Source organism: Simochromis diagramma, unplaced genomic scaffold (assembly GCF_900408965.1).
Source record: "Simochromis diagramma unplaced genomic scaffold, fSimDia1.1 OVJJ01000545.1, whole genome shotgun sequence".
Taxonomy (NCBI): Eukaryota; Metazoa; Chordata; class Actinopteri; order Cichliformes; family Cichlidae; genus Simochromis; species Simochromis diagramma.
The window spans coordinates 3693505-3710073 of record NW_024387371.1 but is presented as its reverse complement, the minus strand read 5'-3'; the positions used below and the strand labels follow the sequence as shown (position 1 = coordinate 3710073).

The following is a 16569-nucleotide window of genomic DNA, read 5'->3' as shown; positions in this document are numbered from 1 at the left end:
GCTTCAATCAGGTCAGCTGTGTACGCCTATAAATTGTTTCCGGTTTTACTAGGACTCGAAATGTGCCGTGTGATGAGTCTTTATAGAAGTTTATAGCAACGGCCCCGGATATTCTCGAGCCATGGCTTCGAAGCCATACATTGGCTGTAAAGTATCACTCCTCTCAAAAGCCCAAAATCGTTATGAAGGGATTTTGTATACTATTGATGCAGCGAACAGCACAGTAGTTCTGGCAGAAGGTGAGTTATTTAGCTATCAGTGTTCTTGAAAATCTGTCAGCGTTTCAAAAACTTGCTTTTTAAGTTTTTTCTCCATTTCTAGTTATTGTCATTTAATCTTAGCTGCTGGCAAAGTTTCTGGGCTGCCTTTCCTCATAACAGCCATCCCTCAAGAGTCTCTCCACCTAAAGCAATGCATTACCAGGGACTGTAACATCTAGTCCTTTTAACTGAATTGGAAAGAAACTGGGCAAGTGAAATATGGGTGGAACTTTCCTAACTTTATCCATTGTTTTTCTTTTCACTAGTCAAGTGTTTTGGAACTGAGGGACGGCCAACAGATAGGCCAACGTCACCCAAAGATGATGTCTATGAGTACATTACTTTCCGGGGAAGTGATATTAAGGATATTACACTGGGTGAACCTCCAAGGTATCACCATGGCCTGCCTCAGGATCCTGCAATAATACAGGTGTACAAAAACTGCTTGGTTACACCCTCCTTCTAAAAACAGACTAAGTATGTATATGTGTGTTTAAACATTAACATATTTGGTTCATCCAGACCTCCAGTTCAGGCGCTTCAAGCATCCAATCTACCGTTGGATCACTCAGCCCCTTAAGGATGCCTGCCTACAACCAGGTTGCTGCTAGCTCTCTGCTTAATCAGCAGTATGTTGCAGCTCTCGGCCTTGGTAAATCAATGACAGCAAGTTTCTAACAAGTTAATTGACTAAAAAAATAAAATTTAAATGGGTTCTTTCTATACTACACACTTCGTATCCTTCACCCAGGGCCTTTACTTCAAGGCTTACTTGCTCAAAGAGGTCCCATGGTGGAAAAGGCTGTTCAAACCGTCAGTGTAAAGACATTTAGGCAGAGGAGAGGTGCGAGTGGATCCCAGCAGCAGGAGCAACAAGAAGAACAAGGACAGCAGCAGCAGCGGAATAGGAGGCAGCCCAAGGGGACGAGAGGAACAAATATTCAAACCACAAGGGTCACTGAAGCCACCAGTGAGTAAACAATGTTGCAGCAATGAGAAGGAAATGCTGTTAAAGTACTGTGATGTTTCCTAAGTGAAACAGGTTGCTTAACTGTGGAGGAGTATGTATGTTTTGGGGAAAATAATGGGGTATTTTTCTAGGCAGCTACATGCACTTAAAACTAAGTGTAGCTGTTGTGGGTGTCTTTGCAGTGCAATCAGACCCAAGTGGATCCACTTCTCAGGACAGTCAGCAGCAAAATGCTGAAACCAGGCCACCTGCTAGAAAAAGACAAGGTATTAAACATGCAAGTTTCCAGTAGACTTGAAAATCAGAAAGGACATCCTTGTATACAAAACAAACTTGAGGTGCACTTAATAAAAAAAAAAAAATAATAATAATAATCTTAGGACCTCGACGGCGCAGGAACCGCAGAAGAGGCCAGCTGATGGTGGCTGATGCTCCATCTCCCACCCTTAAATTTGACACAGACTTTGATTTTGATTCCTCAAACGCGCAATTCATTAAGGAGGTGCTTGAGGAGAAGTTCCAGGAGAGGCTGACTCCAAAAGGTTGGTTATCAGCTGAAGTTGCCAATAATGCACCACTTTTTTTTTTTTTTTTTTTTTTTTTTTTTTTAAATCACCTGCTTTGTCAGTTAATTCTCTTTGAAGGAATGCTGTCAATTTAAAGGTATGCATTATTAATGTTGTGGCATTTTCATGGAAGTTGTGCTCTCATGTAACTCTGTTTGAATGAGTTAAAGGTGTGGTGACAAAAATGAATGTTTGAATAGAAGTAAATTTGCATTCAGGTAAAATAAGCCTTCTAATGCCATGTTTCTCTCTGGCATAGATAGATCTATCTAGTGGTTGCTTGTGTGGGGTTTTCTTTTTTTTTTTATTTAAATAAATCCAATAGCTGAAAACCAGGGAATTGCTCTGTCCTTCCACTGTCAGTACCTTTTTTTTTTTTTTTTTTTTTTCTGTTTTCAGATGGGAATTCTGAGGGAAGGGAAACGGAGGGGTTGCAGCTGAGTTCAGGGGAGGATCGTTTTGGTCCAAAGTGCTACTATGACAAAGCAAAGTGTTTCTTTGACAACATCTCATCTGATAATGGGCTCAGGTAATCAGCTGACTCTCTTTGTCTTATATAAAAGCTGGTCTTTGTACAGATATGTGCTCATGGCTATTTATGTACATCAATGGTTTCAGACTGACGTGGGCAGAGGAGCGAAAGCGCAATCTGGAGACTTTTGGTGTCCCTGGGCGTTTCCTGAGGGGCCAAGGATTCAGAGGTGGATATACCAGAAGAGGACGAGGTGCTGCTCGAGTCTAACTCAAAGAAATGCAACTGGGCGGCTGTACAGATCAGTTTCATACAAAGGCAGTAGAGTAAAGCCACCTTGAATGATTCCGTACCCTATTTCTGGAAGGTACTGGATCCCCTGTAAGAACCTTGCCCCCCTTTTCTTGACAGACCTTTTGATGTTTAGCACAGTGAAGAAATCACAAGGGCAATAATGAAGGCTGTATTGCATTTGGAAGAGGTGCTATGCTGTGCATGTTTGTTTACAGTCTGTTTACTGGGATACGTGATGGAACTAAGCCATCATTATTACAGCTGTGCTGTAACCAGTCAAAACGTCTGTCATTAAAAAGTTTAACATTATTTCTTTGACATTTGACCTTGTTTTTATGTGGGTAAAATTTCCTCCAACTTTTTTTTTTTTTTTTTTTTTTGTGTTTAAAAGGGGGAAACCATGAATGCTTCAGTTTCTACTTTCGTTTGCTACTTGCACATTTGTAAATTCTTGCTTTTGCCTTTTGGGAGTATTAATCAGATTTGTCCATTTAATGTTGCATAGTATTAATATAATGAACTAAAGGCGCTTTCAGACTTAATTTGGTATAATCAAGGGAATGAGTTGAATGTAAATAAAATGGATGTGCTGATACACCTGTTATGAGACTAAAAGACATTTTGTTGCACAAGTAAGCATTTAAAAATTCTTAGTTGTACAATCCTAATTATAAATAATCTGGGATAGTATCTGTGTTCTATGGCTGTTTCTTTGTCCTTTTAAGAAGGATCACTCCTTTAAACAACGTTTGCAATATATTCAAGATTCTATTATATAAACTGGCAAAAAAAAAATTTTTTTAAAGAGTAAATGTCACACTGAATTATAAGATTACACGTTCCCTGATTCAGCACTTGATGGGCAAGTGCTGTTGTAAAAAGTGTAAACACTCCACAGTGACCGGTGGGATTCCCACATTTCCTGAAATGCTGAAAGCAACTTTGGCTACAGCTGATCCTTAAAGCTTTTGCGCACTGAGCAGCGTGTGCTCCAAGCAGACTGGTTTCTTGAATCAAACGATACCCCGTCTACAGTGAGGGAAAGTGGTAGGCTACTCACTGCCTGGACTATACCAAAATCTGAGGGAGAGGGATTTGTCCCTTACCATCATATCCCTTTATATGCATGTAATTATTTGCACGCAGATAATAAATAATAGCTTAAGGGAAATGCTCTTTTTAATGCCATTCAGATAAGTCAAGTGTTTTCTAATTTTCCATCTTTCGCGACATGGCTCTGGTTTGGTCAGTACCCCTATTCCTGGTAATGGAGAAACTATGTAACCAAATAGAAGGCTGCGCTCGAGATAATAAATATTAGAATAAAAGCGGCTCTTTTATTTCCCATATGACAAAATGTCGGTGGCGTTTTCATCGGCGCGCCCCAGAAGTAAAGGGGAGGTGACACAGCAAACCATTCAAAAGGTAAAAAAAATCCTAAAACGTCGCGACATTTCTATTTAGATATTCTAGCATGGGAGTATGTGATCCCCCTCCAGTGCAGAGAAAGTAGCCAGTGGTGAATATCAAAGAAATGGCAACTGGTATTGTAACGTTACAGTCAATTGAAGGTGCGAACCAAACAAAGCCATCGCGGTGATGTAGACGAGCGCTCGGCTTAACGCCGGCTGGATCTCTGCTTTCTTGGTGATGTTGTCTGTCATCCTCGCAGATATTTTGAGACGAATGGGAATATTTTAGTGTGAGAAATTGGAAATCAGCTTTATATTTCCTCGCAAGATGGTTAACAAGAATTCTCAAAGCAGCAGCTCTGCCCTGGTGTTTAATTAAGTAGGCTATAGATTGAAATTGAAGGCAGGTGTTACAGTATAGGTCCTAGGGCACCGCTTTTATCCTTGATTGAACCGTTTAGCGCGAAAGTAAAACGTAAACCCTATCCTTGAAAGCCAGACTTTCAACCGGCGTCCTAAATAAAGACAGTGAAAAATGAGTTCTTCTTTTGGCTCTGTTATATAAAAAGAAAATGAAAAAGATGACCCAGAAAAAAACACTCAAGGGCTGGATAAAGTTCTGAGAATCAAGCACAGCACTGTTTTAATAGAGTATTTGTTAGTTAATAATTTACTATACACTTATAGGACTTCAGATACAGTGGAATGAAGTTGTTTTATTATTTTCCAAAGATGCTGGATGAAAATCATCATTTAATACAGTGCATAATGGATTACCAAAGCAAAGGCAAGACGGCTGAATGCACACAGTAAGTGGTTTTTTCTTTCCTCCCTGACCAGTACCTGCTAAATATCAAAGCATAGCACAATTAAGACTGGTTTTCTTCTTCTTCTTCCTCCAGGTATCAGCAGATCCTGCACAGAAATCTTGTTTACTTGGCCACAATAGCTGATTCAAATCAGAACATGCAGTCATTACTACCTGCGGTAAGTGTGATTTGTGACTCCAGTAATAGCAACTATGAAATATAAGTATACACTGTGTCCACTGAGAAAATAGAACATTAATCGAAAACAGAAAATAGATGCATATAAATACAGTGTGAAAAAAATGAACTGCATATCATTTATGACTGCCGCTACTTAAATATTACGTCTCTACACCTTTAGCCTCCGACTTCCAGTATGTCTTTGGGTTCTGGAGGGATGGGCCAGAGTGGGGGACATGCTCAAAGTAACCTCAATGACAACATGGGACCAGCACTGCCCCCGACATCAATGATGCAGAGCCAAATGAGTAATGGTGAGAGTTAATTGCATACCTGCGTTTTACAGATAAGCCCTGAATCACTTATTTCAGCCCAAAGATGCCTCCCGATTTTGTTGTCTGCCCAGTGTCTTGCTTGCTCGTCTGATTCTGACTTAGTTGCATGTTTGTCTGCAGACACAGTACCATGTCTTGTCTGCCACAGTGCCCGCACTTCTATATTGCTTCATTGCCTTTAAGTATCTGTGGTTTTAAGTTCAGCCAATGAGTCAGATTGTTTCACAGTTATGTTACTATATTCCCTCTTCTTGTGAAAAAAATATACACACATCCTTAACGTGCGTTACTCTACCTTTGTTCAACCATGCACGTCTCCTGTGAAGATGAACTGAATGTGGGGCCGTGGTTAACATGATATGGCACCACAGGGGAATGTGTGGTGGCTGCTCTGACTGTGCGTGTGTGTTGTCAGGGCCCAGCCATGCCCCCATGCAGCAGCAATCTGGTCAGGTGCAGTCGGCTATTCCCTCCACCTCCCTCAGCCTGCCAGCAAGCAGCTATGGCAGCTCGGTCCCTGGGTACAGCCACGCTGCGCCCTCCTCCCAGGGCAGCATGATCCAGGGCCCTGGGCCTGGTTATGGCTCTTCCTCCTCTTCTTCCTCCACATCCTCATCCTCTTCTTCCTCCTCCCGCAGCAACCTCAACATGCATTCCAACCAAGGTGAGCCAGGTATCGTAAAGCCCAGTCATCAGGAATTGGTCTCTAAACCATCATGATCTGATAGTCAGGAGTTACCATCTCTCGAGATGCAAGATGCCGTACTTGTTGTTTACTCGTTTATGTGTATTATGCAAGATTTGGCATTTAGAGGATGGGAATGATGAAAATAATCTTTTCAAGTTTTCAGGGTGAAATACTGTACATGGTAGCTGTGCCCCTTTTGAGCTTGCATAAAAAACATGCTTGCATGCATATCTTAAACTTTCCTCCTGTGTAACAGACAAATACGAAACACATTCAGTTCATCAGTGAGGTGTCCTGCCTCCCTCCTTCTTCCCTTTGCTTCAGGTTTAACTTCTCCTACTTTTTGAGATGCACCCCTTCTTTCCCTGGATGTCCGTGTGTATTTATCGTACTTCTGTTAATGCGCTGACTTCGCTGGCTTTGTTTACACTTAAAGCAGCATCTTGAAAGCATTTCTTTAAAGATATTTTTTTAAAAGACCCTTGACTGCTGTATGCTATGGATCCCTTTTGGCTTTCCCCTTGTGTCCTGATTGCCTTGGACCTCCTTCTACATTTGTTTGTTTGTGTAACTATACACATTTCTGTCAGGCTCAGATCTGGAAATTCTGCTTATGCTCCAGAAGGCTGTGCATTCTGAAGCATAAGCAGAATTTATCAGCATTATAGATGAAGTTTATCTCTATATATTAATGTACAAGATCTCCCCCTCCCCCCCAAATAATCCCACCTCCTCCACAGTCTCCATGATGCACCAGCAGTCTGCCACACCACACTACTCCTCAGCCCAAGCTGGGGGGCAACATTATCAGGGACAGCAGGCTATGGGCATGATGGGTCAGGGCAGTCAAGGAAACAGCATGATGTCTCAGAGGCCCATGGGATCCTACCGCTCTTCTCAGCAAGGTAGGTGGCAAGATTTCTTTACGCTGCTTTGGTATGGCTGTTGTTTCAGTGAGTTTATTTGGACTGATTTGTGTACTTATGTACACTTGTGTGGGTGGGTGTGTGTGAACACCTGAATGTCTGGCGAATAGTTTTCCAGGTCTTCCAAGTGTGACGGTGGTTGCCAGTATCTAAGTTTTGAGATGGATTGAGATGAAAGCCATAGTTGCTGCAAAAGCCCCTGATAAGTAGGTAGTATTGGTAGTATGATGTTCCAAGATTATAAAACGAGAGTGATATTAGACATCTGGAATTGTGTAGGCTCTAGTTGCCTTCCTGTAACTTTAAGAAGTAGCCTGGAGATGTATCACTTGTGTCACTTTAAGTTCCCATCTCTGTAAATCACTTAACTTGCAATGTCAGTGCGTGCCTAATAATAGCTCCACTCTGTCCCTTTGTGTCTTTCAAAGGGTGCAGGCTTTGAAGGCATGTAGTAACTTAGATTTAGAAGAAGGATGTGATACTAATTCCAGTGCAACAGGCCGTACCCTATTGCATTATAGTGTGAAGTGCTTCCAGATAGATGTGTGTTACAGGAATATTGTGTCCATGGTTAAGCTGTGTGGATTTCCCACCAGCCTTTGGTTGTGCAGCAGCTGGAAGGGATATTTTGATTATCTATAGCTAATTGGTCATATCTGGAAGTGCAAAAGACATGTACAGTTGTGGTGAGAAGTTTATATGCACTCATCATGGACATGGATGTCATGGTAATCTGGCATTTTAAATGATTTGAATGATTTCTCTGAACTGTTCTTGGAATGATTGTACAGCAATCAGTTGTCTTTAGTGCATTTGTTGTTAATTTAATGAAACTGAAACCAAATATCAGTGTGGATGTATGTATATATTGTAACCTGTCTGAACCTGTGTGAATCTGAATTTATTGAATTAAAGATGTATGTTGTACAATCATTCCACCCCAGAAAAATCATCAAAACCCTGAAATTTGCATGACATCTGCCCATGGTGAGTGAATATAAACTTCTGACCACAACTGTATGTTTTAGATTGCTTTGGTATGAGTGCGTTCTGTGATTCTGCCCATCTTTGTATGGAATTTTTGGCTTTGTTGTAGATTGAAGGGAGATTAGACTATGCTGACTTTTGTTACAGTTTTCAGAGTACTTGTTATTTTGTAATTTTTTTATTCTCTAAGATCCAGTTCAGATAAAAAAAAAAAAAAACGGAAGTGGAATCTGGAGTTTCTGCACACCACCACCAAACAAATCCTAATTTTCCAGAATAACAGACCTTCTGTACTTCACACTTTATCTTCAAAAATTGCATATCATGCATTTTTCATTCAACCAAGCAGTGCAATTGTTTCACTTCAATTACTATATCTAAAATTTGGGTAAAAAAATAAATCTTCCTTCATATTATTTTTATTTAATATTATCAATTTAATCTATTGAAAATCATTTTCAGTGACTTGTACAGTACTCTATTTACACATAAATTATAAAAACATCATTACTGTAATATTAATTATTTTTATTTTAAGCTATTTTTAGTTCTCCTGGCCACAGCCACTTAGTGTCCAACACATGGCCAGTTGGTTTGACCAGTTGTTTAACCAATCATGGTCTTACCTGTCTTGCAGGATCTGCACAGCAGTACATGGGACAAGACGAGTTCTACGGAGAGCAGTATGGACACACTCAGAGCTCCAGCGAGCCCATAAACCAGCAGTATTACCCTGATGGTAATCATGCACATCCATAAACTTCATACACACAGCTTTCAAACACACAACCCGCATTGTAGGTCATTCCATTTCCCTTTAGCACTGTCCTACAGGCCTGAGCCAGATTTATTGCTGAAGCTCTTCCTCCCAACTTTTCACTGTGGGAGACAAAAGTAATGAAAAAAAAATTGAAAACTCTGACATTGGTCTATTTTCTGCCACTGTGTCTGTGTCCATACTGTCCCCTTTGGTGTGCCGAAATTTCAGATTTCAGAGAGCGATATAGCAGCGTGTCACAGAGAGAGCTCAAACTTCATCTGGGGTGGTTTTTAAAAAAAAAAAAATGCTTTGTGTAATACGTTGAAGTGAAAAGGCTGGCAAAATGGTGTTCGTGTGAAAATTTGTTGACAGACATTTATTATGAATGTTTCAGCTGCAACCTGCAAATAATAACTTCTCTTTCGTCTGTCACTGGATTTTGCCTTAGCAGAGGAGTTTTTGCATGTGTTGAATCGTGTTCTCTGCAGGTCACGGGGAGTATTCATATCAACAGTCCTCTTATGGGGAACAAGGGTATGATAGATCATTTGATGAATCCTCACAACATTACTATGAAGGAGGTAATAACATTTCTTAATTTAAATTGCATTTCTATATTTTATTGTTTAAATAAATACTTAACTATAGTAATGTGCATCTGATATGTCTACCTCCAGGTAACTCTCAGTACAGTCAACAGCAGGCCCAGTATCAACAGAGCTCTGGCCAGCAGCAAGCCTTCAGCCAACAGCAGTACTCTTCTCAACAAGGCTACAGTGGACAGCCCCAGGGATATGGTGAGAGTGACTCATACAGTCGGTTTTGTGCATCCAGGCAAATTTAAACACGCACATAAAACAACTGAAAACATCCACCTAATTGAACTCCTGTGCTACAGGTCCAGTCCAGGGAGGATCGTCTCAATATTCTCAGTATCAGCAGAGTCAAAGCCAACAGTATGGATCCTACCGATCTTCCCAGGGAGGCCCTGGTGCGCAGACGCAGAGGCCGTTCTCCTATGAACAGGTACATGAGATGTTTTAACTTAAAGCAAAATATATTTATTATTTAGGTATAGACATACTGGCACAAGTCTGTGCACGAAACAAGAGTAATAAAATAACACAGGACCTTGCTAGACCCCTTTGTCTCAAAGAATTGTAATTGAATTTGACCATGATCTAAAACACTGTTTCCTGTTTCCTTATATAATTACACAGAGCAACAGAAAATCAGATTCATGTAGGACCAGTGAAGTAAAAAAAGATGTTGTAGTGTGTGTCTGTTTTAGTACTAATAGAAACATATACTCTGAAAGCACCATGCAGACAGTTGTGGTCAGACGTTTACATGCATTCATCATCAGCATGAATATGGTGTAAATGTTCATTTCCCACGGTGGAGAGCATGCATCTTTAATGAATAACTTGTTCTTATGTACATGCTTCTTTAATGACTTAAAACCAAGAATTGGGTGCACATCTTTGAAATTATTTTTGGGTTTTTTGTAATCCACACAGGCTCAAAATGTTATATACAGACTAAAATATATACCTACATCTCCAGTAGTATTTGGTTAAATGTTCTTTAGCAATTTGCACCTCAACCAGACACTTCTAGTAGCCATCAACAAGCTTCTGACATAATCCAAGTTCAGTATTTGGCTGCTCTCATTGGCAGAACTGGTGGAGTTAATTTAAATTGGCTGGTTTCCCAGCAGAGAACCTTTTAAGCATAGTCCAAAGATTTTCAGATTTGCAGATTCCACTTCATTTCATGTTTGAACCTTGGGAATTCCCTGGGTTGTTTCTGAGTATCCTAAACAATTTCCTCTCATCTGAGGGTGACATTTTGGTCTTCTTCCAGATCCTGGCAAAGTAGTGACACATGTGAATAATTTATATTTATTTATAATTGTTTGAATTAATGATCCTGGAATCTACAGCTGTTTTGAATTGGCTCTAAGAGACCGTCCCAACTTGATTAAATCTACAATTCTCCTTTTTAGATCTCCACTTTAGAGTTTCCCAGACATTTCCCATTGTTTTAAGTATCGGTCTACATCTTGAAGATGTATGTTAGAGTCATTCCACTAAAAAGAACAGTTCAAAAAATAACTAAAAACCAAATATTGTCTTTAAATTTATGCCCATGATGAGTATATGTAAATGTCCAACCACAACTTTAAGCAGTATATAAATAAATAAATAAATAAATCAAATTAAACATATATTTTTTCTAATTTCAGGGTCAATATGGAAATTATCAGCAATGAGGCAGCACAATGTTTTGCTGGTGGAAGAAAATGTGCGATGGAACATTCAACAGTAATGAACTGGGCTCAGCTATGGATTAGATCAGGCTGCCATCAGATTTATTATCCTCTCATTAATCATCATTCTAGCTAAAATAATTAATCCAGTCAAATGTGATGCTTCCCTCCTCCGTTTTAATTTCAACAGGGTTGTAGCTGGTTGTGGTGCTTGCAAAACCAAGGCAGTTAATGTAACCATTCTATACAAGCTACTAAAAAGGGCGCTGTGGAGTTGTCACATGCACCTCAGCCACATGCACAAATAAACTTGTTCTCTGTCCCCTACCTTTATTGTTTTAAGAGCTTTTGATGTTATTTTATTTTTGGTGCACAGCGCAAGTGAGACTGTGGGACTACAAAAAAAAAGCTTATTAGCCTTGAAGAGAATATTCTTTGATATTTGATAGAAGACTATAAATCTTGCTCTTATTCCTGGTATAAACACTGTTATATCTCATGGTACATCCTTAAAAAAAGGTGAAAATGTTGGTCGTTAAACCTGACTTGATCATGGGGTTTGTCTGTGTTAGTCAAACTGTGATGTGTTGCTGTGTGGTATAACATTATGTGTTTTCACTCTCTACATATGTCTTGCTGAGGTAATCGACATAATAGATAGTTGACAGACGAAAACTTAAAAATGTGTATCATTGTCCATGATAATCTTACATCGTGGTAGTATTTTTGACACTATATTTTGAGTGGCATCGCTCTGCGCCGGCTTATAGCGTCTGTGCAGAGGTAAGGAGTGTTGCGCTCTGATGCCATAAAGTAATGATTTTTACATAAAATTGCATTGCCACTTTGTCTGCACTTTATTTTACAGTGACAGTTTATGTATTGTCTAATATTTTGTATCGTAGCGTGATTCAGGCTGTTTTTAAGAGATGATACTCAAAAAGCCAAAGTAACACAGGAACAGAACAGTAACATGTCCTGCACCTCAACTTCAATAAGTGCAATACACTCAGCTCCGTCAGTCATGTTGAGGTTGGCTCTTACGGTGAACTTTACGTGATTATATGTAGTTTTTTTTGTTTGTTTGTTTGTTTTGTTTTTTTACATACAGCTGTGATAAAGACAGAGATTGTTTGTCTCAAGTTATTCAGTGTTATGTTACAGGAAAAGAACAGAATGTGATAGACTATTTAAGAATATTACTTCTTTATTTACGTGACTTAGAGGCAGATATGTGAATATATCAAACATAAATCTTACTACTTTAGCAGTTTTTTTTTCTTTGTAATTTTTTTTATTGCTATTATTTGTATTAGATCAAGGATTTCATGTAAGAAAAATAATACAATTGTTGCAGCAGTATAATTTTTGTACTTGTACAAGAATTTACCTTTTTCATATTTATTATCGATCGATCTATCTGCAAGTTATTTCTTTGTTTATTTAGTTAAAAAGAAATCAGACAACTTTTTTTTTTATTTCTGTGGTTGTGAGGGTCCAACTTAGCAGTATTCTGTTATAACATCTTGTTGTAACTCAACTTACCTCAGAGGGGAAGAATAACACAACAACTGTGGTCATTCTGCAGGGGTTATCAAGGATGGGAGATACCTGGCTGTCAAACAGCTGATTAACTATGTACCACTTAACACTGACAATCACAGGCGTCTCTAAATTGGTATCAGTTTCTCATTTTTACTGTGAACCAAACATGTGCGGCAAGTCGTTTTCCAGTTCTACGTAGTGTGTCATCACTCATGGGTGGTATGCCTTGTTAGTGTGCGTGTCGGTGTGTGTGTGGATGTGCGAGAAGGAGAGTTTGATGTGCATAATCCAAATATGAATGTTATCTACTTATCTATTGTAAGACTGCATCGCCTGATCTTTTCTGCTGTCTTTTGTTACTATTTGCTATACAAAAATAAATTGACATTCACCTTTTGTGTGTCTGGATTTTGTCATCTGAACGTGAGTCAGAGATTCTTTAATATTTCATTGTATGCTCATTGGTCACTTCATTAGGCACACCTGTTCTTCAGATTACTAGGCAATAATTTAGACAACTTAATATGCTCAGGTTTAAGCCAAGCATCAGAATGAGGAAGAAATGTGATTTCTTTACTTTGTAGTTGCTGGTGCCTGGTGGGCCATCTCTAGGGTTTCCAAAGAAGGGTCTCAAAAAGAGAAAATATCCAGTGAAGAGCAATTCAGAGTAAAAATGTCGCCAGAGAAGAATGGCCAAACTGCTTTGAGCTAAGAGGAAGGCAGCTTCTTAAATCTATTCAAAGAAGAAGTAAGGCAATTTTAAAGGCAAAAGGGGGTTTCAACCTGGTACTTGTAAGGTTTACTTAATAAAGTCTCCATCATGTGTAGATTGCAACATGGTTAGGTCACAACCAAACTTCAGGAGCCCTTTTTTTTTTGTTAAGGTAGACACATTTTAGAGTTTTGAGTTGAAAATATGAGTTCTTTGGCGGTTCAGGTATGAGGTTTTCTTTTCTTTTGTAGCACAGCAGGTGGCGGTAGTGGACCGCAAAGCAACGGCAAAGACTGATTTTGACCGGTGGGGCTTCCGTAGATGTGGTGGTCGTAGTCGGTAAACGTGTGATGGGTAGTTGCGATCGTTTTGAAAACGCCAAATAATTATACATATATAAGGGAAATCCATGAATGGACATTTAGATTTTATAAACCCTTACCTAGTTCCCCGATAGTTTCCTGTTTATCACGCTGGTGGAGATGCGTATTAACGTAAACGGTCGACGTGACATTGACAGATCGCTTTTAGCTACTTTAAAACTGTAACCGGTGTCTGTTTGTTGAACGCTATAATGTTGGCAGCGTTGTCTCGATTTAAAATCCCTCGCCGACCATCCTCGGAATTACTTTTAAGATGTATTTTCAAACAAAAGGTCGAAAGAGGTGAGCTGAGCCCCCTCACACTCAGTTCTGTGACTTGCAGTAGGAAAGTCGGCGGTGTCAGAGATGTCAGCACCTCGAGTACACTGTGCACCAAAGTCCGCGGAAACTCCAAGAAAAGGGAGATGTCTGAAAAGAAACTGGTATGTTAAGTTAAAGCGTATTTTACACGTCTTATTTCTCTGGATATTTGCATATTTACAAAGCATAAACACACCTGTTGTGGAGACTATCAGAGTCGTAAGCATGGTTCACTCTACTGTGAAATTGCTTCTTTTTGCGCCTCACAGACCCGTCACTTTGTGGACCACCGCCGTGTGAAGCTGGTGGCTGGGTCAGGGGGTAAAGGGGCCAGCAGCTTTCACAGTGAGCCTCGGAAAGAGTGGGGTGGACCTGATGGAGGGAATGGAGGTGATGGAGGAAGCGTCATTATAAAGGGTAAGTTTGATTGGTTACAGGAATGTTTATTTGCACTATTTGCTATGTAGAAGTCAATATACTCTCAAGAGCAAACATAATTTTTCAATCTTCCGTTGTTCAGTTTCTGTGAGCCTGTGTGAATTGAAGCCTCAGCTTTTTGCTCTTAGCTGGCAGGAGTGGCGCCCGATGTAGTTTTTATGCTGCTGTAGCCCAACTGCTTCAAGGTTCAGCAGGTTGTCTTCCTATCAGCTCACCTCTGACCTCTGAAATCAACAAGGCATCTTCACCTGCTGAGAACTGCTGCTCACTGGATATTTTCTCTTTTCAAGACTGTTATGTACAAATCTTTGAGACCATTGTGCTGGAAAATTCCAGTAAACGAGTTTCTAAAATACTCACACCAGCCCTCCTGGCACCAACAATCCAGTCACATTCAAAGCAACTTAAGTCATGTTTCTTCGCCATATGGTACTCTGTTTAAACTTGAGCAATTGGTCTTGACCGTGTCAAGATGTTTTATACATTGAGATGTTGCCATCTGATTAAATATATGTTTTAATGAGCACCTGGTGTACCTAATGAAGTGGCCGGTGAGTGTGTATAGACAGGAACCAAAGCCAGGATCAAATGGACAATAAATTCTTCAATAAGAATGAGTTTCTTCATGCTTTTATACGTATTCCTTTTTTGTCTGCTTTCAGCTGACCGCTTTGTCAAATCATTAGCACAAGTAGTTCCACTTTACAAGGGGGAGGATGGGGAATCGGGAGGCAGCAAGAACTGTTATGGTCGGAATGGCAGCCCAACCTACATTCGTGTGAGTCCCTGCATTTCATCATAAACGGCACCCACTTTGATCATGAGTCTGGCCTGACCTTACTTAACCTCTCCTGTGATGTTTTGTGTGTGTGTGTGTGTTTGCTTTTTTAAATCTGTAAAGGTACCATTAGGAACTGTAGTCAAGGAGCAGGGCAAAACCATACTGGACATGACTGAGCATGGTCAGGAGTATCTTGCTGCATTTGGAGGGGCTGGAGGGAAAGGGAACCGATTCTTTCTGTCAAATGAAAACCGTTCTCCAATGACAGCTACTCCTGGAATAACAGGCCAGGAGCGGCTCCTTCAACTGGAGCTACGTACCATGGCACATGCTGGACTTGTGAGCAGACCCTGTTTCTGAAGAGAAAACTGGCATCAGACTTTTCATCAATGCAGATGTATTGAAGTGTTTTTATTCTCTTTCATCCCATCAGGTTGGCTTTCCAAACGCTGGGAAATCATCTCTGTTGAGAGCCATCACCAATGCTAGACCTGCTGTGGCTGCTTACCCTTTTACAACTCTCAATCCTCATGTGGGCATAGTCAAGTACAGGGATCATGAGCAAGTTGCAGGTAGGTGGTTTTAAGCAAAGATTCTAATTGTCTATTGTAGGAGGAAAAAAAAGGTTATTATTATAGTATATTACAGTATGATAAAGTTGAATGATGTTGTGATTTTTTTTAAATTTTATCTTAACTTTATGCAGTTGCTGACATCCCAGGGATTATTCGAGGAGCCCATCTAAATCGAGGCTTAGGAATCTCCTTCTTGCGCCACATAGAGCGCTGTCGTTTCCTCCTTTTTGTTCTGGACTTGTCGGCTCAAGAGCCCTGGACCCAGCTCCAACATTTGCGTTATGAACTGGACCAGTATGAACCTGGACTGTCCCAGCGGCCTCAGGCTATCATAGCCAACAAAATGGACCTATCTGAGGCCCAGGAAAAGCTGGAAACTCTTAAAAGCCACGTTTCCCAGAGGGTCATCCCTGTTTCAGCTCTCACAGGACAAAACACAGAGGAGCTCATTCTCCACCTGAGAGAGTTGTATGATGGCTACATCCAAGGGGGAGGTGATGGGTGAAGGGAAATTCAGTGGTAGGAAAAACTGGCTACTTGCTTAATAGAAAATGTGTATGATGAATATTTATATTGGACAATTTAGTCAGTATTTTAATTTCTCAATAAATAAATAAAATAATAAATAAAACATAAGAGTTTGGTGTTTAATTAATGATGGTATTTACACATACAATATTTAAATGTATTATTTTATAAAAGATGAACAGCAAAAAAGATTTTCAATGCTGCCTTTAAGTTTTACTTGATCAATTTTTTTTTAAAGATATGATTTGTCAGGAGCAAAGTTATTGAGAGCTGAAAGTAGATGGAATTCCTTGCTAAACCAGCAGAGGGCATGTTTGTCATGTTTTATTGAACCTCAGTGGTAGTTATGTAAATAAAGCTCCATATAGTCAAAGTA

General features: G+C 39.9%; 3 protein-coding genes across 9 annotated transcripts; all 3 read left to right on the top strand.

Annotated features, from left to right (window-relative positions):
• The first annotated feature begins 48 nt into the window (after positions 1-48).
• Positions 49-2920, top strand: lsm14b (LSM family member 14B). 3 transcript variants are annotated; one of them, XM_040007652.1, is made up of 8 exons: positions 49-239; positions 527-690; positions 783-912; positions 1027-1230; positions 1392-1496; positions 1611-1772; positions 2196-2325; positions 2415-2920. In XM_040007652.1, exons 1-8 carry the CDS (start codon positions 122-124, stop codon positions 2536-2538), a joined length of 1137 nt encoding a protein of 378 aa, XP_039863586.1. In that variant the 5' UTR covers positions 49-121; the 3' UTR covers positions 2539-2920. The 3 variants fall into 3 exon arrangements, with proteins under 3 accessions (XP_039863586.1, XP_039863585.1, XP_039863587.1); XM_040007651.1 differs by having other exon boundaries at positions 51-239; positions 1012-1230; positions 2415-2880; XM_040007653.1 differs by having other exon boundaries at positions 53-239; positions 1012-1230; positions 1413-1496; positions 2415-2880.
• A 549-nt stretch (positions 2921-3469) lies between these two features.
• LOC120718910 (calcium-responsive transactivator-like) lies at positions 3470-12872 on the top strand. Of its 5 annotated transcripts, none has more exons than XM_040007644.1 (11): positions 3470-3987; positions 4707-4783; positions 4877-4961; positions 5145-5277; positions 5714-5962; positions 6727-6891; positions 8537-8638; positions 9148-9240; positions 9337-9456; positions 9558-9685; positions 10908-12872. In XM_040007644.1, exons 1-11 carry the CDS (start codon positions 3919-3921, stop codon positions 10932-10934), a joined length of 1248 nt encoding a protein of 415 aa, XP_039863578.1. In that variant the 5' UTR covers positions 3470-3918; the 3' UTR covers positions 10935-12872. The 5 variants fall into 5 exon arrangements, with proteins under 5 accessions (XP_039863578.1, XP_039863583.1, XP_039863582.1 ...); XM_040007645.1 differs by lacking the exon at positions 3470-3987 and adding an exon at positions 4016-4264; XM_040007646.1 differs by lacking the exon at positions 3470-3987 and adding an exon at positions 4036-4133.
• A 487-nt stretch (positions 12873-13359) lies between these two features.
• mtg2 (mitochondrial ribosome-associated GTPase 2) lies at positions 13360-16312 on the top strand. The gene is made up of 6 exons (XM_040007650.1): positions 13360-13993; positions 14141-14288; positions 14972-15087; positions 15211-15429; positions 15524-15662; positions 15797-16312. Exons 1-6 carry the CDS (start codon positions 13763-13765, stop codon positions 16168-16170), a joined length of 1227 nt encoding a protein of 408 aa, XP_039863584.1. The 5' UTR covers positions 13360-13762; the 3' UTR covers positions 16171-16312.
• Positions 16313-16569: the final 257 nt, after the last annotated feature.